At 34.6% G+C, this 26697-nt stretch overlaps 1 protein-coding gene across 1 annotated transcript; it reads left to right on the top strand.

Annotated features, from left to right (window-relative positions):
* Window positions 1–8886: 8886 nt before the first annotated feature.
* On the top strand, window positions 8887–22758 carry LOC137942669 (protein HESO1-like). Its single transcript, XM_068788399.1, has 10 exons — window positions 8887–8914; window positions 9109–9268; window positions 9960–10103; window positions 17623–17781; window positions 20041–20069; window positions 20304–20399; window positions 20806–20872; window positions 21051–21172; window positions 21848–21958; window positions 22394–22758. The coding sequence occupies exons 3-10, from the start codon at window positions 9965–9967 to the stop codon at window positions 22679–22681; spliced, it is 1011 nt and encodes a 336-aa protein (XP_068644500.1). The 5' UTR covers window positions 8887–8914; window positions 9109–9268; window positions 9960–9964; the 3' UTR covers window positions 22682–22758.
* Window positions 22759–26697: the final 3939 nt, after the last annotated feature.

A 26697-nucleotide genomic window follows, 5' to 3' on the forward strand; every position in this document is an offset into this window, starting at 1 on the left:
TGGGAGGGAATGAGTGGGAATGAGCATGAACGACGACGACGATGAAGGGAACGGCGAGGCGCCGACGATGGGAACCAGGCAAGCGTTGGGTTAGGCAAGAAATGAGAAGAGGGAAAGAATGGGGAGTCGGGAGTGCAACCTTTCACCTTCGTGTTGGAAGATCAAATGGCCGGAATAGCCGTTTTGTATTTTTCACATGAAACGGGGTTTCATACCTGATCAAGCCTCTCTCTCTCTCTGTCTAGTTTTTACCTTCCACAAATCTTTAGTTTGGTGTAAATTTGGTCACAACGTCTTTATGAACCAACTATTTTGTACATTGATAATAACGAGACGGAAAAAAAGAGATATTTGTTTATAAAGAAGTCTCGTTCATATGATCAACGAAAGATATTTATTTGAGAGGTTGTAACTTTTCTATTTTAGTAAATCTCAACCTTTTTGTCATTAACAACAAGAAACACCGTAATGTTTGCCCACTAAAAGTACCCCATGGAGGGTTAGTGTGTATCAATAAATAATTTAAGTAATATGCCAATGTTTAGTAAGGGAGGGTTAGTCAACTTGACACAGGAGATGAACTTCAATTGCATTACTCAGTTCATCTCTTGATGTTGTTAGTGGAGCACCAGCATCCGATTCATGTTGATGAATCAGATGAACTCAAAAATCATCTTCACGGTTTAATTTTTGGAATCCGGATTTCGCAGTATATTGCGAACATCCGGATGAAGCAGGTGCGGTGCTTCGAACCCTCGTTGATTTTTTTTTCGGTCTCTCTCCTGCACCCTCCCTCTCTCGGTCTCCTTCTTCTCTCGTCTCTTCTTCCTCCAAAAAATTTTCCTCTATCTCTTGACCTCCATCTCCCTTCTCCCTCTCGGCGTCCCTTTTCCTTCTCCTTCTCGCTGTGAACGTCCTCTCGGCCTCCCTCTCTCTCTCTCTCTCACACTCGCTCTCCCTCTCGACCTCCTGCTCGCTTCTCCCTCTCTCTTATCCCTCTCAGCCTCCCACTCCCTTCTCCTTGCGCTACTCTCTTTTCCCCCAAATACCTTCTGATTTCGTTCAATTTACCCCATTTTGATTTTGATTTTCTTCGATTTTCAACATTTCGGCATCAAGTTCTTCTATTCTACTTTGATTCAGCTTCGGTTTTCCCCAAATTTCAGAAGGTAAGCCTAAACCCTAATTTTTTTCAATTAATTTAGTGTTGTATTTGATTTAATTTTAGTTTATGTCCACAATTTGTGTTGATTGTTGCATAATTGTGGGATTTAGGGTTAGGGTTTATTGTATTAATGGTTCGATTTTGTCTTTATAGGGTTTAATTTTGGGATTAGGGTTATGGTTTAATGTATTTAGGGTTTGGTGCTTGGTATTTAAGGGTTTATGGTTTATTTTTAGGATTTAGGGTTTTTTTTTTTAAAAAAATAGGGCTCTCAATTTTTGGGGTGATAGGATTTAGGATTTAGGGTTTGGAGCTTTTAGGGTTTTTAAGGTATAGGGTTTAGGGTTTAGGGTTTGGGGATTTTAGGGGTTTTAAGGTCTAGGGTTTAGGGTCTTGAATTAGGGTTTAGGGTTCTTTTTAATTTTTTTAGGGTTCTCGATTAGGGTTTAGAGTTGGGGTGTTTGGTCTAGTTCAAACAAGGTTGAGTCGCCTACACAGGCGTCCATTAGCCAACGAAACCTGATCCCCGTCACTGACGAGGTACAAAGTCCGTAATGGTTGTGAAGTCATCTCGGGCTCTACTAGGGGTGTTCGATGAATTTGGACTTGATGTGTGTGTTTTTGCATTGTTTAGTGCATCTGCAATGGAAATAGTTTGATTAATTTTGAAATGTTTTCGAATGTTGAAAATTTTTGAAGTGTTATGGTATGATTTTGCCATGAGGTGAGGAGATTCGGGTGTTATAAATATCCACCACATGGTATTTTACTTTTTGTAGTTTGTGTTTCCGTGATAGGTAATAGTTGTCTAATAAAGTTTTTTCAATGAGGACTATCTCGGATTTAGATTATAAATGGTTATAAGAAGACAACCAATTGCTCGATCGTATGACATTTGGACCTTCGAAGATGGCAACAAAATGCTCGATCACTTGGTCGAGCAGGTCAATATAGGGAACAAGTTGCCCAATGGGGTTTGGAAGCTTGAGGTATATATAGAATGTGTCAATAAGTTCAATGAAGACGTAGTCAATAAAAAAACTATTGAACAACACAAAAATCGAACAAGATCATGGAAAAAAAATACCAAACAGTAATGAGCTGTCTCAACACTAGTGAGTTTGGTTGGGATGCAACCACACATCAAGTTACTGCATGTCGTTCTGTTTGGCAAGACTACATAAAGATCAGTAAATTATGATGTACTGTAAAACATTTTGTATGTTTTTTGTATTAATAGAATTCTATTCCAAGACGTCTAAAAGATGTTTTATTCTTTTAGGAGAATAGAGATGTTGAAAAGTATAGAAGTGAAGGTTGCCCCCTTTACGACAAATTGGCTTTGGTAGTGGGAAACTCAATGGCCATGGAGACTGCAAGTATAACTCCTATAGATCTGGGCGATGAACTCCTCTGTGAGTCGGAACATGTCCTGATGGACGAGCTCAAGGATGTCGATGTAGTTAGGGAAACTCCATACCATTCATTAGCAGAAATGAGTTAACAGCTGAGCAATCTCGAAGAAGTAACCCGTCATCTTCAAGTCGTAGTAGAAAGAGAAGCGAATAGTCCACTGATGACACTGGTAGATTCATTGATGCAATTAAGGATATCACTCAGGCATTGAAAGATGTTTTCATGCTTAAAGAGGACGATGCTGAAAGAGATTGGATCAAAGCCGGGAAATCTTGGACCTATCGGCCGACATGAAGTTTTGCGCTCCTGAATGGTTGGATACGCCAAGTAAGAAGTTCATGTTTACGGAGATGACAATGGAAGAGCGGGTCGAGTGGCTTAAATATTGTGCAACAAAATTTTTGTAATGCGTTTGAAGTACATTATCTTCTTTGGGAAGATTGTTATGTATTAATGACGATGTTTGAATTATGACGTTGCAAGACTTATTAGTATGGTTAATATTTTTATTTTATATGATTTTTGTATTAATATATTATGCGGATGAATATTGTGGATGAGTATAGATGTTGTCAATTAAATAGATATGGTTGTGTATGGCTGTAATTGAAGGTACGATGTGTGAGAGAAGGTATGAATATGTGGGAATGTGGATGAATATGGTTGTGTAGAGGTGTGATTGAAAATAGGCTATGATAAAAGATTGATGTTTATGACTTTTAAGAAAAAAACATGACTTTTAAGCGATTGAATTTGCAGATTTCCATGGATATTATGACAGACAAAGAAAAAGTTGCAATTATTATTGGATTCACATGTATTCTTGTCATCATAGGAAGATATTATCTCTGCCATTGCAATAGACGTGTACCACGTTCTTATGGGATTAATGGTTCATTGTATTTGCAAAAGGCACTAGATAAATCACCTGTTAAATTTCGAAAAGTTTACAGGACGAATCAAATTATATTTCGCAAATTGGCAGAGATACTTAATAGTAGAGGGTTTTTATCAGCCACAAAGACCATCTCAGTGGAAGAACAACTTGCCTATTTTCTCCTAATTGTTGGTCAACAACAATCTTATAGTGTCATAATAGAGATGTTTAATAGATCGATCTGGACCATAAGTAAGTATTTTAATAAGGTGTTGGGTGTTATTCTCAAACTTCACTCTGATTACATCAAACAGCTCTCGGAACGCACACACTTGAAGATTTAAAAAAGTTTAATGTTTTATCCATACTTCAAGGTAACATCACTAGCCCTCTAACTAAACGATTTTAGATTAATATACAAAGTTATTCAATATTAATTGAAATGGTATAATTAGGATTGTATTGGGGCTATTGATGAAACTCATATCAAAGCGAATATCCCACTTGAATAGCAACAAAGGTTCTGGAACAGAAAGGGTCATCTCTCACAAAATGTGATGGAAGTATGTACATTTGACATGCAATTCACTCATGTACTTGCTAGATAGGAGGGATAAGTAGCTGATTCCTATGTACTAAAGGACCCATTGATTCGCTAAGATAGATTATCTATTTTATCTTCAATTATTTTATGTAGAATATAATTTCTATCGTAGGTAAATATTATCTAGTTGATGCTGGTTATGCAAAACTTCCAGGATTTTTGGCTCCATTTCGAGGAACTCGGTATCATTTGCAAGAATTTGGAGATAATATTCCTATAAATGAAAAAGAATTATTCAACCAAAGACACTCATCTTTGCGGAATACTATTGAGCAAACTTTTGGTTCTTTAAAAGCTCGATTTCAAATATTGAAAGGTGTTCCTCTGTTTTCTTTTAAAATCCAGACAAAAATTATAATTGTTTGTTGCATATTGCATAATTATATACATGGAGAGGATTACAATGATATATTTGAATTGGAAGATGATGATTAGGGTGACGAGCTCAGTGGAGGAGGTGATGGGGTCCAAATAGGTGCAACAGATGATGCAGATAATGATGATTGCGATGGTCTTGTGGAAGAGTATCGCCAATCAACAAGCTTTCAGAGGCAGCGTGCATTAGAATCCACAAGAGCCGCACAATTTCGAGATGACATAACGATTTGCATGTGGAATGATAAATGTTGGTTGTATCTTATTGCTTTTGAACATGTGTCATTCTTATGTACTAAATTTGTAACTTGATGATTTTAATATTAAAGGCACGACTCATTATTTGACTAATCTTTCTTAGGTTATTAATAAAGTTGTATATTTATTTATTTATTATTTTTATTAAAATTATCACTATATTAAACTAGATATTTAAGTCTATAAATAAAATATAGTTACAACATGTATTTGATCAATTAATTATTTTTAATTTTGTGGAAATATATTATTAATTAATACCATGTAAAAAATCCATCTTGTGTAATTAATAAAATATTTTTTATTTATTCATCATATTTATTTTTTAATTACTGTGCTATATTAGTGATTTAATAGTGGTAATTAAAATATTGTTAAATCAAGCATTTGATCAATTATCTTGTTTTAATTAACCCATTTTTAATTAATAAAATCAATGGTTTTAAATTTAACCGAAATATTTTATTAATTAATAATACGTAGGGGTGGCATCGAGTCGAGCCGAGCCCGAACCTGCCTATGTTCGAGCCGAGCTTGATTTAAATATTTCAAACTTGAGCTCGAGCCTAATAATTTTAGCCGAGCTCGAACTTCAACATTTATTTAAAACTTTTCAAAAAATACAAGTCTCTAGTTCGTGCTCCAACATATATTTAAAACTTTTAAAAAAAATACATGCAAATAAATTGTATATAAAATTATGCATACATTTTACATAAATTTGGGAATGACCTCTACTTAAAATTGGGCATAAGGGTGACATCGAATCCAACTGAGTCCGAACCTTGTTCAAGCTGAGCTTGATTTAAATATTTTGAACTCGAGCTCGGTCGACCCTAGCCTCGAACCTAAAATTGTAATCGAACTCGAGCCTCATAATTTTAACTGAGTTCGAGCTCGAGCTCTAGCTGAGTTCGAGCTTAACCTACATTTAATACTCTATATAAAATATATGTCAAATAAATTATATATAGAATTATGCATATATTTTAAAAAAGGAATAATAGGAGAGGTTCAGGATTGAATTTCAATAACGGATTAAAACGCACCAATATGGATTTTTTTTACTCCAATTATTGTCTAGCTTATTTTGTAAATTTTTAATCTTACCATAAATTTACTATGGCCTCCTTAGTGCCTCTAGTTGAAAATTTATATTCTAGGAAAAACTAGAAATGTTTTTCCTATGATACATATTTTCAAAAAAACCTTTAAATAAAATCCTATTACTATTAGTGACTTATTAGAAAGTTACAAGAATTATTTTAAAATTTTATTAGGAAAGTTAAATGGACCTCTTATTACCTCTTCTAGGGAAATAAATAAAAATTAATAATCAATCTAATATATTACTATACTTATCGATAAAATTTTAATCGAATAAAATGTCAAACACAAAATTACTATGAAAATTGCCTCATGCTAAAAGTATTACATCATCAATTGTCAAATACTTATTCAAAAAATTTCTATACGGTTTTCTAGCCCATATTGGCAGGAAAATCTTACTTAGAAAATTATATGATTTTTTAATAAGAATTTTCAATTAAAAAAATATTTTAAAAAAATATGGGACACTAATAGTCCATAGAAACTTATTTGTACTAAATTTTATTTTTAATTTCTTCAAGAGCCTTGAGGAAGGAAAGTTTAAAAAAAAGTTTTTTTTTTTTTTACTTTATGATCTCACACGTGTCGAGCTTGAGCCGCTCGCGAGCCGGCTCGGTTCAAAGCCACCCCTAATAATACGTATAAATATATGGTGTGTTAAAGTTATGATTTGATCAATTTTTCCTGTTTAATCATTCCTTTTTAGGTTAAAGTATATCTTATGTTATTAATAAATTAATAAATGAACTTATTACATTCGTTTATGTTATTTTTAACGTTATATTTTTTTTATAATTAATCATGTGCACAGTTAATTGGCTCACATAATTATTGTATTAATGTACAATAAATTGTAATCATTAAATAATATAATATTTTATTTTAATTAAATAGTATATTAATATATTTTAATTATACATTAAATTACTTATTCATGTAGCAGTCATGTTTATTTTACCTAATTTTGGATTGAAGTATTATATTTTAATTAAATATACTATTACAATGTACTAATTCTCTTATTTTTTATATTTTTTTCATATTGGGGCACTAACACTAGAAACTATTTTCTAATGCACATGAACTCGTCGACACTAACACCAAGTTTAAATATGAAGTTCATGTAGATGAATAAAATGAATTTGGCGCAGGGGATAAGGTGAACTTCCATGTTGCTCTCCAGCCCTCGATTGTAAGCCTCGAGGGCTCCATCAATCTATGCCTACATAATTGTTGTTGCTATAGTTAGATAAGAATCCCATGAAATATCCTAATTACCCATTGTGAACACATATGAAGTTGCCATGATTTTGTTCCCTCAACTAGTCTCCTTTGTTCTTTGGTCGATTTCTCTATTTTAGAGTTCGACTATTTGACGTCTCTTGACAGTTGTGCCAAAGCTATAATTACCTTGCAAACTGAGGCCTTGATTCGTAGATCTTAATTACTTTTCGCGTCTTCCCGCTCATCCAAGTACAAAATGTCAGTGGTCATACCTAGGGGGGTAGTCAACCTAAGTAATTACTTGAAGTTTAACTTCAACTTTAACTTCAAATTCAAGACAATGATTTAATTCAACTTCAAGTTCAAGTTTGGTGTTAGTGTACACGAGTTCAAGTATATTGAAAAATAATTTCCAGTATTAGTGCCCCAAAATAAAAAATATGATGCAAATAAGAGAATGAGTAACTTGTAATAATATACTTAAATAGAACATATATACCTAAACACTAGATTAACCAAAACAAACATGATTATTACACTAATAAGTAATTTAATGTAGAATTAAAATATATTAAAATATAAATTAATAAAATAAAATATTATATTAATTAATGATTGCAGTTTGTTGTACATTAATACAATAATTACGTGTGACAATTAATTGTGCATTGATTAATTATAAAAAAATTAATAAAAAGTAAAAAATAACATAAGTGAATGTAATAAATAAATAAATCTATTTATTAATAACATAAGACATATTTTAACATAAAAAAAGGAACAATTAAAAAAATAATTGACCACTCTTAAATCACTAATTTAATACTGTAATAAAAATGAATATAATAAATAAATAACTATATTATTTTATCAATATATTCAAAAAATATTAATTTATTCAATAAGTATTTTTTATTCTGTTTTATGTGTGCTAGAGGTCGTCTTCAACCTCCAACCATGCGCAAAGGGGGTTCGATGGTGGTCATCGTCGACCCCTGTTGGTAAGCGTTGCTGGCTCACCCCGCTCCAGCCAGCGTTGCCCTTTCACCGCAGAGGCCTAAGAATGTTTTCATCGCTCATTGTCGACCTCCGTCACTTATCGCAAGTCGAGAGAGAGAAGAGTGGGAGGTCGAGAGGGACAAGCGATGGGGAGGCCGAGAGGGAGAGTGAGTGAGAGAGAGAGAGAGAGAGAGAGAGAGAGAGAGAGGAGGAGAGCAATGAGAGGGAGAAGAGACGAAGAAGTCGAGAAAAGAAAAAAAATTGGGAGGAAGAAATGCGTCCCGACCAATGGCTTCAAGTGGATGAATCACAAATTTGGACGGATTCCTGCTTCCATGATTTAAGCCTGAGGCGTCTTCATCCTAATAACCTATATCTTTCAGATGAAGTTGGAGTTGTTGCACCATTAACAGCTTCTTTGAATTACTTAAATAATCTAGATTAACTTCATCTATTGACTCATGTTGACTAATCCCTATCAGGAGCAGAACAAAAACCCTCTCCATTAAGCAAATGCAAACTGCTCTTTCCGCCCAACTTCGATCGTTTCCCTTTTTTACTTTTAGTCTTCCGGCCGTACGATTCCTTTTCCTTTTCCTTTTCCTTTTCCTTTTCCTGAGATCAAAAACCTCGCTGTAGAGAATGTAGTAAAACCCTCTCCATTAAGCAAACTGCTCTTTCCGCCCGACTTCGATCGCCCCCCTTTTTACTTTTATTCTTCCGGCCGTACGATTCCTTTCCTTTTCCTGAGATCAAACCTCGCTGTAGAGAATGTAGTCTCCTAGAAGACTGAAGTCTTTGTGTGCCTCTGTTGCTCGTGAAGATAGTGTTCTTGTGAACTCCGGTGATCATCTCCTCCGCTCTCATATTTGAAATCTACCATGACGTACTCCCTGTGTGATAAATTTGTGATTTTCTTTCCTTGATTATGGATATTCTGAACTAGATTACTGACAGCTGCCGGGAGTTCATTTCGTTTTTCACTCTTTGATTTCATACTTGTGTCTTCATCGAATTGTTGTTTCTTGCTTTTGACGTTTTACTTTGTAACTTCAATTTCTCTTTTCGTTTCTTCTCAAGGTTGCTTGATTCTTGAGTTTTAGTTTTTAACATGGCGTGAGTAGCCAGCAGTGTCATCGGATATTTGTTGGATGATTATAACAAACTCTTCAATGGAAAACAAGTGCATGATACAATGAAGCCTTGCATCTGCTAGCATGGAAGTCTCTAGTTAATTCCGGTACTTTTTATTGCTTTTTGTACGAAATACCAGTAATTGTTTCGTTGTGATCTTCAAGTTGTCTTTTTTATATCAAATACGTATATGTGCCATATATGCATGTGCTAAGTCAAGCTAGTGTGAATGACCTTGCAATAGATTTTAATGTTGCTCTCAAAGGTCAACCTTTTGCAGGGCCATCTGCAACATATTTGTCAAATGGCACAATATTCTTAAATTTTGGAAAACAATCGGTGGTATGTTTCTCAGCATAACAATTTGGGGTCCAGTAATCTATAAATTTCTTGTGCAAAGCTCCTAGGAGAATGTGAGCAATTCTGAAAAGCTTGGTTTAAACTTTGTTATCCTAAACTGTGATTTTCTGCATCTGTCTTAGATTGCTCATAATCTCAGATACTTGATCTTCTGGTTTCTTCAGTAAATCGCAGCTAGAGAACACACTGGCTTTAACACTCTTGATCAAGATGTTGGTTTACTTAAAAAGTTCCTGTAGTATATGAAGTTTTAGTAATGACATTGCTCTAGTGCCTGCTTTTATATTCTTAGTTCCCTGTTGTGGATGTGAGTCATAACTGGTTCTAAACAAATGCTTGTCTAGTACCATATTGAATTATGTTGTTTCAAACTCAAGTTTTTTGTTATTTCCAATGATTATTTTGTAATCATTTTATGTTGAACTTATACTTGGCAGGTATTATGGCTGGTTCATTTGTCTTGGAGTCGGCTCTTCAAGAAATACTTATTGTAGTCAAACCTTCAGAGGACGATCAATCGACACGGTCGGATGTCATCGATGACTTCAAAGGAGTAGTTCAAACTGTCGAAAGTTTGAGAGGTATCTGTCTGAGAACTGTTTAAAGTGATTTTTTTCCTGGATTTTGTGTGAAGTTCTATCATATTAAAAACCCTCAAATGTTATTTCAGATTATCAATTAGCAAAAAAATAAAATAATGGTCTAAATAAAAAAAAATTAAAAATTATTTCCTGCAATTGTTAGACTTTATGATCCACGTTTTTTACATCAGTAACATTATAAAAAAAGGTATTTCAAATCAATGACTTTAAGGGGGGGTTAGTCCACAATGAAGTGGAATGAATTCCCCCCCGTATTACTTAGTTCATTAGATAAATGGGTTAGTGTAGAATGAATTACTCTTCAAGTGAATTATGTCACTTCATTCTCTCAGGAAAAAATCGGGGAATTTGGATTCCCACCTAATTTGCGAATCAACCAATTGAAGCGCGCGTTGCTCCTTCCCCTCCCCCCTCCCCCCTCCCCCTTCCGTGATACTTCGACCAATTTTTTTTTCTTTTTCTCCCTCCCGTCGGTCTCCCTCTCCTCTCCCTCTCGTCTTCCGTCGCAGAGTACGGGAGGCCGAGCCTCCCGACTTCTCTTCTCTCGGCCTCTTACATCTCTTCACCCCCCCCTGTCGGCCTTCCTCCCTCCCCTCTCCCTCTCGACCTCCGTCACAGAGCACGGGAGGCCGAGCCTCTTGACTTCTCTTCTCTCTCGGCCTCCCTCTCTTTTCACTCTCGGTGTACTGTTGGAGTGTCGCGGCTGTCGCCGTTGCCCACTGGCCTGTCGCTGAGGAAGACGACACGTGCCGTGAGGAAGACGATGGTTTAATTTTTCCTAAGTTAGGAAAAATTAAACCATCGTCATTAAAATAATAATTTATAATTTTTATTTATAAAATAATTATTTTATTTATTTAATATATTTATTTTATAATTATTATATTAAATTAGTGATTTAATAGTCATAATTAAAATATTGTTAAAATAAATATTTGATAAATTATTTTAGTTTAATTATCCCAGTGCTATAATTAATTAAACCAATGATTTTAAATTTTGTGACAATATATTATTAATTAATAATACATAAAAATATATATTATGTTATTGATAAATATATATTTATATATTATATTAATTTTTTATTATTGTATTAAATTAGTGGTTTTTAATGTTAAAACATATCTTATGTTATTAAAAAATAATTTATTTATTTATTATATTCTCTTATGTTATTTTTTATTTTTAATAATTTGTTCTAGTCACACTTAATTATTGTATTAATTTATAATAAAATATAATCATTAAGTAATATAATATAGTTTTTCATTAATTAGGATATTAATATATTCTAATACTACACGTTAAATAACTTGTAAGTGTGGTAACCATGTTTATTTTGGTTAATTATTTGTTTAGATATAAGTTCTATTTAAGTATATTATAAAATATTACTCATTCTCTTATTTATATCATACTTTTCATTTGGGGGCACTAACATTGGAATCTGTCTTCCAGTGTACTTGAACTCGTCTACATTAATACCCCAGGATGAGTTGAAGCTTAATTCAATTATTCACTTCAATTCAAATTCATTATGGACTAACAACCCCCCTAAAAGATGCATTGCAATCATGGTCTTAGACAATGCATTGTGATTTTCTAAAATAAAAGTTATAAGTTCTTAAATAGGTATTACATCTGACTTGTAATTCTTTCTTTGAAGCGTTATGTTAGGTACAAATAGACTCCATATTGGTGATGTTTGAAGGTTTACATTTTTTTATAAATGTTTCAAAGGCCTTTTGCATTGGATCACCAAGATCAAGCTTCTGATGTTTGCTATCACCTAATGCAAAAATAGTTTGATTAACACCATCCAAAAATGATCTGCCACCAGAGCTGTTAGAACTTTGATGTAATGCAAGAGAGTGAATGGGGGGAGGGGGAATGGGTTGTTAACCTTTACTCCTGAATCAATTTCAATTTCAACTTCATCTTCATCTTCAAGTGAATGAGCTAATTCAAGTTCAAGTTTAAGTTAGGTGTTAGCGAAGACGAGTGCTGCACTGGAAAACAATTTCCAGTGTCGGTGCCCCAAAATTAAAAATATCATAAAAACAAGAGAACGAGTAACTTTTAATAATATACTTAAATAGAACATATATACCTAAACACGAAATTAACCAAAAAAACATGATTATTATACTAATAAGTAATTTAATGTAGAATTAAAATATGTTAATATACAAATTAATTAAATAAAATATTGTATTAATTAATGATTACAGTTTATTATACATTAATTTAATAATTACGTATGACAATTAACTGTGCATTGATTAATTATAAAAAAATAAATAAAAACTAAAAAATAATAGAAGCGAATATAATAAATTAATAATAACATAGGATATATTTTGACATAAAAAGGAATAATTAAACAAAAATAAGTGACCACTCTTAAATCACTAATTTAGTACAGTAATAAAAAATAATATAATAAATAAATAAATTAATTATTTTATCAATATATTCAAAAAATATTATTTTATTCAAAAAATATATTTTATTCTTTGCTTTCTACGTGCTGGAGGTCATCTTCAACCTCCAGCCACACACAGAGGGCGTTCAATGGCGGCCACCGTCGACCCCCATTGGCCCCCTGTTGGCCGCCGCCGTCGGCATCGTTGGCTCTCCTTGTGCCAACCAGCGCTGCCCTTTCATTGCAGAGGCCCAAGAATGTTGTCGTCGCTCATCGCTAGCCGAGAGGGAGAAGAGGGGGAGGCCGAGAGGGAGAAGCAAGAGGAATAAGGAGACGAAGAAACTGAGAGGGAGAAGAGAGCGGGAGAGAAGAAAAAAAAATTCTGGAGGAAGAGTCGTGTCCTGACGGTTCATGTGGATGACTCAGGATTTATTGTGGATTCCAGATTCCACAACTTATGCCTTGGGCGGCTTCATCCACTTGCAGTTTATTGTACATTTATATAATAATTACGTATGACAATTAACTGTGCATTGATTAATTATAAAAAAATAAATAAAAACTAAAAATAACAAAAACGAATATAATAAATTAATAATAACATAAGATATATTTTAACTTAAAATGAATAATTAAACAAAAATAATTGACCACTCTTAAATCACTAATTTAATACAGTAATAAAAAATGAATATAATAAATAAATAAATAAATGATTTTATCAATATATTCAAAAAATATATTTTATTCTTTGCTTTCTGCGCTGGAGGTCGTCTTCAACCTCCAGCCACGCGCAGAGGGGGTTCAATGGCAGCCACTATCGACCCCTGTTGGCCGCTGCCGTCGGCATCGTTGGATCTCCCCGTGCTAGCCAGCGTTGCCCTTTCATCGCAAAGGCCTGAGAATGCTGTCGTCGCTCATCGCTAGCCAAGAGGGAGAAGAGGGGGAGAGCAGCGAGAGGGGGAAGCAAGAGGAAGGAGACGAAGAAGCCGAGGAGCGGGATAGAAAGAAAAAAAAAATTCGGGAGGAAGAGTCGCGTCCTGACATTTCATGTGGATGACTCAGGATTTATTGTGGATTCCAGATTCCACAGCTTATGCCTTGGGCGGCTTCATCCACTTGAAGTCGGCGTTGGTGCACCACTATCGGGTTCAAGTGGATGATTTAAGTAATCAGGATGAACTTCATCTCATGATTCATGTAAACTAACCCTCCCTCCCCCCCCTCCCCCTAGTATGATCATTGATTTTGAATGCTTTAGGCAAAGGTCTAACAATATTTTTGTGGAGAAAACTCTTGGCATGTTGTCAATATACAAGTTCTTGTTGTGTTAGCTTGGAAAACATTGGCAAGAAATTGGAATTTATTGGTGGGTAAAAAATTTTGGCCAACTTTTAGTTATTGATGCACTTCGCTTTTGAGGCTAGTTGTCTAAAAGGGATGTTGTTGTATGTAGGAGAATAGCTTCACATTGTTTTAGGTTTGAAAAGGACTTGTGCTTATTAATTGGGAAGAAGCCTCATAACTTTGGCTAGTCATTTTAAAGGAAGTCGTCCAATTTTATATAGTATCTAAGCTAACCTTAGCCCATGTTTGTGTTCCATGTGGCAATTGTGTTTGTTCTCTATGGCACGTGTATGTATGTTCTCCGTGTCTTGAACCTGGTTGTTGCTATAGGCAATGTGAGGGAGGCATGTTGGTGGGTAAAAAAAAGTCTACGAGTCTATGGTTGTACATGTGTTTCACATCTCGGGCTAATTATTTGGGAGTGAGAGTTGTTGTTTTTGAGAGAGTAATCTCACATTTTTTGAGGTTGAAAAGATCCTGTGCTTATTAGTTGGAAAGAGGTATCTTGACTTTGGGAGATCATTTTGAAGGGAAACGAATGACTTTTAATTGGGTTTTTTCACTCTATTTTGCATTAGACATATACACATACTTATAGGATGTCAATGAGCCTATCTTTTGAGTTTGATGATTTTTGTTATCCCTTACCTTATTCCAATAGCAGAAAGGTATATTTGGCTATGAAAATTAGCACACATGTTTTTTTTTGGAACATTATGAAAAAAGTATTATATCTGTCGAACACTAAATGCTGATGCAAAGGTAAAACAGTTTCACTACAAGATGTTGATGGAAAGATCTACTTCTAGCTTAGGAATCATCTAAGTTGTCAACAATTTTCAAAATGTTTACCCAAGTATAGACAAGGTATTGTTAAAATATGGGAAAGGGTATTTTTGTCATTTTCCATTACCGGTATATGCATTTGGAGTTAGCTATAGGTCATATGTCATGAGAGGAATCTTTAGTTCAAGTTTGGATTCATGAAATTATGTGAGTTGAGGTTATAGGAGGCATTATTGTAATCTTACACATGTAATCACTTAAGTGAATAAAAGAGAAATGGAGTTGTGATTTTCAGCCTCCAAAGAGTGCTACATGCACACTCTCTTTCTTCTTTCTCTCTCTCTCTGTCTCTTTCTTCTCCAATTTCTTACTTTTTTCATGGTAGCAAAGTAGTAAGATCCTGTTTCAGACCTTCGTAGGCTTTCTTCTTCACTCTTCTTGAAGTTTGCATATTCTAATAGAGGGGAGCTTTAAGACTTTTATTTGATTGGAGTCGGGTATTTTTCCTTTTTTTTTTTGCCATAACCTAAGGGTTAATGGTTTCTACAATTGATTAGATCAGTTTTATGAAAAAAATTTGTCCTTAAAAGGGTTCTACAGTTGGGACTATCCCAATGTCTGCCTATGCAGGCCTTGCACTATTGGTGCGACTCCTTTGGAAAGTGATGTCATCCTTGGGGTTATCGATTGAATTTTGGTCTATTGGTGACTAAGTTGGTTTGAATGAACTTGTTTGCTATTTTTTCTATCCTAATTGCCTTGTGTGAAGCCCGCATAATCTGCACATACCTATCGTTGACTTTTGTTAGATTTTGAGATAGCTGATTTTGGTGAAATGTATACACCGACTAAGGAGACCAGTTATTCAAATGGAAAGGACACAATTGTAATAACTACAAAAAAATTGAATGGTTAGAATTACTTAAGCTGGTCAAAATTAGTTCGGATATATTTAAAAGGCAAGAAGATGACAAAATGCTTGACAAATGATCCTTCTGTTCTAGTAAATGATGATTGGGAAGCTATAGACAACCAAGTAATGACTTGGTTGCTTAAAAGTATGGATGTCAAACTTGGGAACCAAGTTATGAATTGTGAAACAACAAAGGTGATTTGGGCATTTCTTGAGTTCATGTATGCATAGAAAAGTAATTTATCAAGGATTTATGAGCTATATGCTCGATTCTTTAGTTTGAAGAAGGGTGGCAGAAAGGTTATTGATTACTATAATGAGATACGGAGTCCCATATAGCAGATCAGTGTATATCACCTTTTCACCATTGATGATAAACAACTTAGATAACAAAAAGAACAAATTTATGTTGCAAAATTTCTAGAAGGTCTCGGCCCCGAGTATAATGCAGTACAAGCCTAATTCAGATGAGGTTCCTTTGCTCCCTAATGAATTTAATAGGGTTATGCATGAATCAACAGTGGTTCACATAGTAGTAAGGAACCACCTATTTTGTCCTTAATATTCAGTATGGGTCTAGTCTCTTAGAGGCCAATTTTGGTTATGGTGGTAGAAGCAAAGGACAAAGCTGAGAGGGCTCAGGTCATGGTAGAGGTAGAGTGGTAGACAATTTGTCTATGTGGGTGTACCAACCATGTTTTATACAAATGTTGAGAGAAGTTTGGAAAACCAGTATGGACAAACTGGAGTTTTTTTGGGAGTAGCGATACCTCTGCAATTTCAAAGGATGGCCCTATTGACTTCAGCTTCTTCGTTTGACCTCACTCTGCTCCTACATGTACGTCCAATGGCTTGTTTTTAATTCTAGTGCGTCATCTCATATGTCAGGTATGTCTTCATTTGTTTTCAAAATCTTAGTCAATCCTCGTCATGTAAATAAATTACACTTGTTGTTTGCTCATCTTTGTTGGTTAGTGGAGTAGGTTCTATTAACCACACTTCTTCTTTGCTTTTTTCTGTAAGCCATATCACAAAGTCTTTGAATTACTCAGTAACCTTCTATCCTACTCTTTGTGTATTTCAAGACATCCAGATGAGTAAGATGATTGATTTAGGGCATGGGAGAGATAGATTATATCACTTGGAGGATTCCTCTTCACATGCATCTTATGCGCTTCTGTTAAACACCTAACCAATACTACCCAAAAAACCGGCCTGTTAAGTAGCAGAAAACCAAGTACTTAACCCCAGGATCATAACAGCTTCATGTCAATAATACACCCTTCCAGTGGCATTTTCAACTAGGTCATTCTTGTCTAGCGAAGTTATCCCAGTTATTTTTTGCATTGTCATCTCAATCTCCATTTCTGTGCAAGTCCTGTTAGCTAGGGAAGTGCCGATGACACCATTTCTTCCTAGTTAGTCTTTTAGTCATAGTCTTTTGAAAATAGTTCATTCTAATGTATGGAGACCATGTCCTGCTGTTAGTGCTTTTGAATATAAGTATTTTGTGTCATTTATTGATGATTTTAGTAGATTTACGTGTGTATATCTCTTATGAGAGAAGTCTGAAGTGTTTGATATATTTTTGAATTTTGTAATGAAATAAAGACTCGATTTGATGCTTTACTTTGTGTTTGCATACAGACAATGAGTTTGAGTTTATGAAAAATAAGAAAGTAGAGAGAGAGGAATTGAAGGGAAGGAAAGAAGAATGGAGAAGACTTTGAGAAGAGAGCTTTTGAGAAGACTCTCGTTGACAACCCCCTCATCTATTTTATTAAGTGAAACAAATACAAAATTATATAATTGCCTTTGTACACTTAAAATCACTAAAAACCATTTATCTCCCAATATACATATTAAACATGAAGAACAAAATGATGTAGTTCTCAGGAACAACAGCCAATTCTTTTATCAACGTATATTATTTCACCGTAGCTGTTGCTTGAAAGTTTAACTTCTTTTTGTATGCTTCTTAGAGATTGATTTCATATGTTTAAAAATACTAACACTGTTAACAGGTGCTACTGTTGAACCATTTGGATCATTCATTTCTAATCTCTACTCTAAATGGGGAGATTTAGATATTACTGTCGAGCCATTGAGGTCCTCTTCATCAGTTGAGAGAAGCCGCAAGCTGGATTTACTAGAGGACATAATGAGAGCACTGCAAAGGAGAGGTAGTTTCTCATCACCACTTAGCTTCATTAATCCTCAAGTTTGATCTACAAAGCTGTGTTTTCAAAACAGAACCAGCCATCAAACCGCAGGCATTGCTGGTTCCAGTCTAACTGGCCCAGATAGACCAGGTTCAACCAGTGCTTGGGCAAAAATGAGATGCTACCCCTATGTTTATTGAACAGAAAACAGTGGTTTGGCAGGCTGGTTAGTGGTTAAACATTTACCAAGACCTGTTATAGGTCAATCCTTCGAATCCTTCCCCCAGCACAAAATATTTTCCCCTTATCTATTGATCTAATTGGTCCAACCGTTCTGGTTTACTGGTTGAACTGGTTCAGCCAGCTGGTTTCTTTTGTTTTACTTGAAATTGATTCTTCCCTGACTGGAAAGGACTGCAGTTCTGGTTCAGCTCAGTTGAGCAAACCAGTCCGGGCCCCTGGCTCCTTCCCCCCTCTCTCCCCAACTCGGTGAGTCGTTACACCATTCATAAAAAAAACATTAGTTCAGAATCCTCGGTTATCCCCCCTTTCTGCTAAAGTTTACTGCTTGAGAATTAGATTTGGGTGATTTTAAGTTGCTGTACTTCTTTATCTTAAGTGAAGGGTACTTCTGTATTTTACCAAATGAAGCTATAGTACAAACTTAAAGGCATCTTGAATTGCATATCTTGACAACTTCCTTCTTTTGGAATATCCTCTTTCTTGTTATTTCTTTCTCTTCTTCTTCATATTCATCTCTCTTCGTCTTGCAATCTCTTCTTCAGTCTTGTACTTGCTACAGTATATTAATCTTGCACTCTCTTTTTGATTAAAAAATATATGATTATAGTGAAAATCAGCAAGAATCTATAATAATCTAACTTCACATGATATCTATAATAAAACATTTTGCGTAAAGTGACCATCTACTTTCTGTTAGCAGATGCTGTTGTTAGTCTAATATTTAAATTCATGGTGATACTGTCTTGACAGCTATAGCAGAAGGTTAGTGGATTCTAGATGATCAGAAGATTATGCAATCTTTTTGTGGATCACATTTCTCAAATCACCTTTCATAAATGCATTCTGACTTTGGCCTTCCAAATGTTGACTTCACAGACAGCTCTTTATGGCTTTCTTTTGACCTTTATTGTTGCTGTTGATTTGTTCATAAGCATGAGCTCACCCTGTGATCTACTGGGGCACTGATTGCTGATGCCAGCTGCTAGGTTTAGACTACCTACACAGCTTTTTGTGCGTCTATGATCATTTTGCAGTTCATGCAGCTGCTGGCATTAGAAATGGTAGTGGGATGTAGCCTGGTAAAGGGTGATTGCAGAAGAGAGTATTTTGTAATGGGAAAAGTGGCAAGGCATAAGAAAAGCAGAGATTGCAATTGATTGTGTTTTTCTAGTATGTGGTTAAGTAATGTGCATGACCATATTGCTTTGAAGCTCCTTTTGGTGAAAAAAACACATCAGGTGTCTTTTCTTGAGAATCTCAAAACATGTCATTTTTTTTATAATGTTGGAAAATTTTAGAAGTTTTCCTTTACAATTTCTACTACTGTATAGCTGCTAAAGAATGTTTTAAACTTGTATCTATTGTTAGCAATAGAACTGAGAAACAGTGACTTATGTTAGGGCGATGCAAATTAAGTGTTCAATGCATTATATTTTCTCACCCTAGCTGCCATGTACTCACAATCCGAATACCCCCTAGCTATGCTTGCTTACTATAGTTGCTGGTTTTCTATCTCTTTTTTCTGTTTGAATTTCTACTTAAATAAGCTAACAGCTCCATAAGTAGTTTTCTCAACATCAAAGCAATCTATGACACGTAATACAGTTTCTTGATGGGAGTGTAGTTTTGTTCATGGTCATGTGTCATTGACTGCAACTTCTGAATCAGACTTAACAGCTTGCAGCTTACTATTGTTCTTTTAAATCTTTAGTTGTTGTACTATGTACTAAATAACTAAAACAAATTCTTCTGGCATATCATTTGACATGTTTCTGATTTTCAGATTTTCTTACTTAGGCTGGGATCCAGTGAAGGTTTATTAAGCTTAATTTTCACTAACAATTTGTTTTACTTAAGCAAAAGATATTAGGGGACATATAGGTTGAGCCTGACCTCTCATTCAATCTCTCCTAGTTCTGCGACGACTCTGTTATTTATCTCTTTTCTTGCCTCTTAAACCTTTAAATTTAACTCTATTTCTAAATTACTTTCTTCCATGGTTTAAATGGTTGAAATTCTTCCTGTTCTTTTCTGCAGGTGTACATAAGTTGGAACTCAATCGATGGGTGAGTGTTCCTATTTTAAAATTTGAGAGCAATCAAAGCATTTCATGTGACATCTCAATTGACAATCTTCTGTGTCAAATCAAATCCAAATACTTTTTGTGGATAAATGATATAGATGAACGGTTCCGTGATATGGTTTTGTTGGTCAGTTGTACACTTGTTTATTTACCAATCGTATCAGTAGACTGATTGCTTGTCAGTGATGGATATTTTTCACACGATTTTCATATGTAGGTCAAGGAATGGGCGAAGGCACAAGGCATAAATGACTCCAAAAATGGCACATTTAATTCATATTCTCTTACTTTACTTGTTATCTTTCATTTCCAGGTAAATTCTGTAATATTCTGTTTATAGGGGTTATGAAACATTAAGAAATTTTTGTTCCATTTGGGCCAAAGCATGTAGTTTGTCATTGAGGATGTTTACACCTTGATCACTATATTATTAATTGATGGGGTTGTGTTGTCTATCGGGAGAATAATGACTCCATCTCATAAGAGGTATGAACACTGCCGCTGACTAATGTAAGAATCAGTAACTCAAATGGGGTGAAGAAGTCTCTGAAACATCCCATTCTTTTACTGATTTAGTTCCAGTTGCATCCTAGGTTTCTTGTTCTTGAAAGCTCGATGTTGCTTTCTGAAATATTTAAGTCTTTTTTTTGGTTTTAAAGCTAATAAGTGTAGTTACATGAGGTATGTTGCTGAGAAGTTCCTGTGCCTGTTGATTGCAGACATGCGAGCCATCAATATTACCTCCGCTGATGAGCATCTTTGATGGAAATATTGCCGATCTTATTGGTACATAGCATTTACAAGATTCAGTAATTGATGGGAGTGCCTAAATGCTTGTCTATTCTCTCATTGACTCAATAACAAGAATTTATGGAGGCTTCAATTGTGGAGTTAATCTGAGTTTTGTTTATGAGGTGGAGTAGTTTCTAAGAAGTGCTGAGTGTCTGTAGTTATATTTTTGTAGGAATGCGGTCATATGCTTCAATCGAAACTACTTGTGCTGAAAACATAGCAAGGTTCAAACGTGAAAGATACAGAAGAAATCAAAGCACACTGTCTGAACTGTTTGTTTCATTCTTTGAGAAGGTAATCGTTGTGTCACGTACTCTAAATATTGCTTGTTATAGAAATGGTTCCTTTGTAATGTTTAAATGTCTTTGAAAGTCTGATGGATTCCTGCAGATACTGAAATCTGGTAATGGTTTAGTTGTAATCCAGACGAAAGAAAAGTGAAAGAAAAGAAAAGAAATATGAGTGGAAATGTTTATGGAGAGAGGTAGTGAGAGGTCACGCGGATTTTTATTTATTCTACAAACATTGTACAAGACCAAAATACTCCATGACTTGCATGAATGAGTTATTTATATCATATATTTCAACAGATGTGGGTTGTATCTGTGTTTCTATCAGGGTATATTGCATATCATCTTCCTAGAATCTGAAATGGAGGATTAATCTAAACAATACCAACTTAATTAGGAAGGCATTGTGATGATGATAATGTGCAATTTTTCTCTGGTATTCCAATGTTTTTTAATTTTTGAGCATTGAATATTTTCCAGTGCAAAGTGTGATTGGCTCGTTTTACCTAGGAGTATACTAGTGGATACCACCAAATATGTATTACCTTGTAATTTAACCGTTACATTTAAAAATGTGTATGATTTGGGTTGCTCTTTGAATTTGTGTTGACTGACTGAAGTTTTTATTGAAATCTCACTTTCTTTCCACAACTTTTCGTTTATGCTCTCTGTCTTACAGTTCTCCAAGATGAAGACAAAATCAGCAGAACATTTTATTTGTACATATACTGGAAATTGGGAACTCAAACAGAGTCAATCCAGAAGGAGAATGAAGTCCTATCCAATAATTGTAAGGCATTTAGTTATGTGCACTTCTTGGAACTGTTCAACCAAATAATCTTTTTCTATGATGATTATCTTTTCTTACCTTTTAAGGGGAGATACAGGGTAAATAGAGAAATTAGCCTCATTGATCCTGCTTGAGTCTTTCAAACCAGGATTGCAGAAAAAGGAAACTGGGGTTTTGAAAATTATATGGTGCTAATTTATTATTTGAATTTAGTTGTCCAGGTTGGTTCAAGGATTGAGGTTCAGAAATATTATTAACCTCATTATTTGGTAACTGAACTAGGTGTTTGGACTCTAGATACGTTGACAAGGACATTCAGTATATTTTAATTTGGAAACTTGTTACTAAATTAATATTTTCATACAAAAGAACCTATGTAACGTTTTGACTTTTGAATTGTAATGTTTATACCTACTTCACATTTGTTGGTTGCAGATCGAGGATCCATTTGAGTGGACAGAGAATGCTGCAAGATCTGTTGGTGTATATAACCTGAGAAAGATTGATGAAACTTTTCAAGAGACCCACCATAAACTTTCGGGTTCATCTGTATTATCGAAGAAGTCTTTGATTCCCATTCTGGTTGGGCCACAAATTTCTTCACAGCTTGAAGTAGGAGTTCCACAACGTGATCTGTCACTTTTACGACTTTTGCTTTCAAGTTTTGTTTTTTTTGTTATTTGGTTGTGTATCTCCTATTTTGTTAACACCGAAAAATTGTAGTCGCCTAAAAATAGTTGTACTGAAGTTCTACCACTATAGTCTCCCCTAGTTGAAAAAATAAGGTCACTTTGGAAGTACGAGAGTTACATGTCACCTCTTTTTGGTTAAAGTTGTTTTCCTCTAATATTTTTAGATTTTATCTATCTTGTGTTTTATCGCTTCAAATCAATGCTTAAACGTATAGGAGTGTACCTAACATCAAGTTTGAGTTAAGTGTTTTTTTTTTTTTCACCCAAAATGTGATTTGTGTTCGAGTTATCCTTAAAAAGTGAGTAGTATGTTTGTTAAGCCCTAAAGTTGGGTCATTTTTTTGCCTTTAAAATTGAGTAGAGTGTATTTCAAACTATGAATATTTTGACTGGTGTATGGAGTTTTGTCGTATGACAAGGAGTGAGTCTCTATATCCTTTTTATCCTTAGTTTGAAGGGGAGAAGTAAAAGAAATACAAGAAAGAGGCATTTTGTTGCACATATTGTAATTTTTTTTGTGACCAAAATATTTTAAGAAAGGGGGAAAATGGTTGATGAAGATTTAACATGTATTGAAAAGTTTTAGACAATGAAGATTAAAAACCAATAATCCCTTTCAATAGGTGTTGAAGAGTAGATATAGAAGAGCTTTACATGATTCTCATTGTAAAAAGTCTCACAGAGACAAAATTAATTTGGAGTCTTATGGGAATTTCATAGGTATCATAGAATAGTCATAGTTAAATGTGTTTTAGTTATGTTAGTTTTGTATTTATAGTTGTTCAATTGTTCTAAGATTTATCTTTTAGTGTTTAACTTTGGATGTAATTGGGACAAAGGTAATTTAATTATAATTGGATTCTACTTGTTTCTTATATTATAAATAGAGATTCATGTAAATTACAACAAGTTGGTAAAAAAATTCTCTTTTCAAGAAATTCAACACTTAGAGCACAAAAAGTGTTAGAAAAATAGGGATGGTCTACACAAACAAAAATAGATAAGGTAAGGAGCATATACTTTGCACCTATGTGAGATATCTGCTTAGGAGTTACCAATTTGACCTAAATTGGTCCTTGCATGGATTATCCACTTCAATATAAGGTGAAGAGTGGAAGGTCATCATCTTATCTTATCCTAATAAGGGTGTCACATGAGCTAGGTTAAAAAGGCAATCCCAACCCTTCACCTTTGTAGATTATGGAAGAGGTGAGGTGGAAAATCCTATTACTATTCTTTCTAACTTAAATATATTTATATTTTTCAAAATTTATATTAAAGATAGAATAATTGTAGTAGTACAAGAATGTGTGTTTATGGGGTGAGTTAGTTTTTCAATAACTTGTCAAACATGACCTTTAAACACCCATAAATCCTAACAAAGGAAAAAATAATCAGGATTGAATTGTATGAGTATTTTTGTTGAATTTTTAGAAAAGAAAAACATAACTTGTTGTAATTTGAGTATATGAGCCTATATTTATAATACTAAAAGATAAATCTTAAAATAATTGAAGAATTGAACATAAATAGAAAATTAACATAACTAAAACACCGGTAAACTAAAATTATTCAATGAGACCTCTTTCCATAATAATTTCAGTTATGTAAGACTTTTTGTTGTTAGAGTTATGTGAGACTTTTTTATACCTATTTTACATGATTTTCCCTCAAGTTGGAGTTTTTAACTTCAACTTGCAATGAAAATGATTCTTGGTTTTCAATCTTGGTTTTAAACCTTCATTGCTGAAAAAACTTAAAAGACACCCACGTGGGGTAGAGCATTCAAGCCTCTTCCTTTTGGCTCAACTTTGTCCATACACTTCTCTATCTCTTTTCCTCTTATTTCTCTCCCATGGTTTCTTCTCTCTTCTCTCCCAAGAGTTAGAGTTCCTCTCTCCTTTCCTTCCCTTAAAATATCTTGTATTTATGTATTGTATGTAGAAATCAACATGGTATTAGGTCGGGCAAATATCTGACATGGAAAAGGAGAAGAAGATAGAGAAGAAAGGGTAGAGGAAGAAGAAGAAGAAGAAAAAAAGAAAAGAAAAAAAGAGGAGTTTCTTGTTTTTCCTTAAATCTTTGTTTCCTAATTCCTATTTTTCATTAGATGTTTTATTCTCTTATCGTATGTTTCCTAAAGAAAATTATAAACCGTTGGAAAGATCTTTGAGTGTAGTTTCCAACTCAAAAAAGAAAAATTGTTGAAATCAATTTTTTTTAAAAAGAGAAATTAACATATGAAGTAGCAAATGTCAAGCAACAGAAATTTTTTGTGTAGCAGCAGAAAACCTCAACTACCTGAACGAGTTGTACCAACATTACTGAGGATTTTGTTAATTTTAAGGATTCTATGGATTTAACTCATAAAGAAAAAGGGAGACGACATATTGGGAGAAAATAGGAGGAAGAAAAAGGGTATGAACTTGTGTTAACCCTCGCATGAGGCTCAATTTACATATGAATAAGATTACAATATTGTAATAATACCCCTGAAACTTAAACTAATTACATCAATACTATCTTTATGAGATGACTTTTATTTACCATCATGCCTCCATTATGTGGGCCTATGGGTCATCTCCTTAGTCTGTGGGTTTGAGCCCACCTTCTAACACACTTGGTCGTGTGGGTTTGTGCCCATATTCTAACACTCCCCCTCAAGCTAGGGGTGAGAGAATAACATGAATGCCCTGCTTGCTGCAAATGGTGTATAGGATATTCTTGTATAAAATGGCAGTTCATCATATCTTCATATTGGACACACTCCTATCCTTTGTAGGTAGTGGGTCTATAGGCATGGCTTTGAAGTGTATTAATAAATTCCTCCATCACAGTGTCCCAACATAGGGCACCAACTCTCAAATGGTAGGAATAAAATTGTCAAATAAGGAGGTAAAAGGTAATCATCGGAGGATAATATTATGGGGCCACCATAAGCTTTCTTCTTCATCAGAATAACCAATGCTAACAACAATTAGCAACTGAGAAGTCCTTCTTCAATAATAGTGTCTCAATCAGAGACACAATAATAGTGGTTGAATCGGGCCTGGGTCCAAATAATAAAAATCCTTAAAATTGGCTCATAAAATAATCCACAGTTAGTCCATCACTAAATAAAGAAAGTTGTACCAAATAATATGTTGGAACCAAGTAATAAGTTGCCAATACTTCAAAATAATAATCCAACTGAAGACAAGGACCGAATCGAACCGAGTCAAGTATCAGACCAATACAGCCGAGTCTCAGAAGAAATAGGTATAGAACTTGGCACCCGAGCCCGTATAACAGAGGCAATAAGCAAGTGAGCTGAGTCAGTTGATCGAACCGAGTTGAGTCGATCTAAGTTGACTCGAATTAACTCGGTAGAATAGAAGCAAAGCTCGAGTCGGAAAATTAACTTCTTCTTCCTCCCCGTCGCCAAAAGTTGTAATGTACTTGGCTATGTAGAAAACTCGACGAAAACAAAGTTCTCGAGAGAGGAAACAATCTAGCGAGCAAAAACAGAAAACAGAAAATGGACTCAACAAAGTCGTCTTCTTTGGCAATGGCAACGGGAATCAATCAGCGAACAGAAGAGAGGGCCAACGAAGAACAACAACGAATCAAGAAGATTTCGACAGCTAGTAAAAGAAAATAACTAGGAGATAATTTGGTGAGGTCAATGGCTGTCATCTTCGACCTCCAGAAACGGAACAAAGTAGACATCTCGAAGAAAACAACAACGAGAATCAACGACAGAGACAATCTCAGAGAGGCAGCAGTGATTTTTATTTTTTGGATGTTGTTTGCCGAACAGAGCAGGATCGATCAACAATAGTTTATAAGAGGAAGTTGGTTCCAAAAACCATTCCAAAAATAGAGCGGCAATCAATCGGAATTACTAGGATTTATTGTGTTTCCCTTATTCGAGTTGATCAATATCTATACGGATTTGTAGAGACTTCCACTTGACTTGATGGAGGGAAGACTAAAGCTGGAAGGCAATGAAGATCGTCCAAAAAAAATCAACAGTGTAGGGGAAGACTTTTGTTTCTCCGTTCGTAA

This window comes from Aristolochia californica, unplaced genomic scaffold (genome assembly GCF_029961685.1).
Source record: "Aristolochia californica isolate CCGP_79_NKW_82.1479 unplaced genomic scaffold, dmAriCali1.0.hap1 SCAF_10, whole genome shotgun sequence".
Lineage (NCBI taxonomy): Eukaryota > Viridiplantae > Streptophyta > Magnoliopsida > Piperales > Aristolochiaceae > Aristolochia > Aristolochia californica.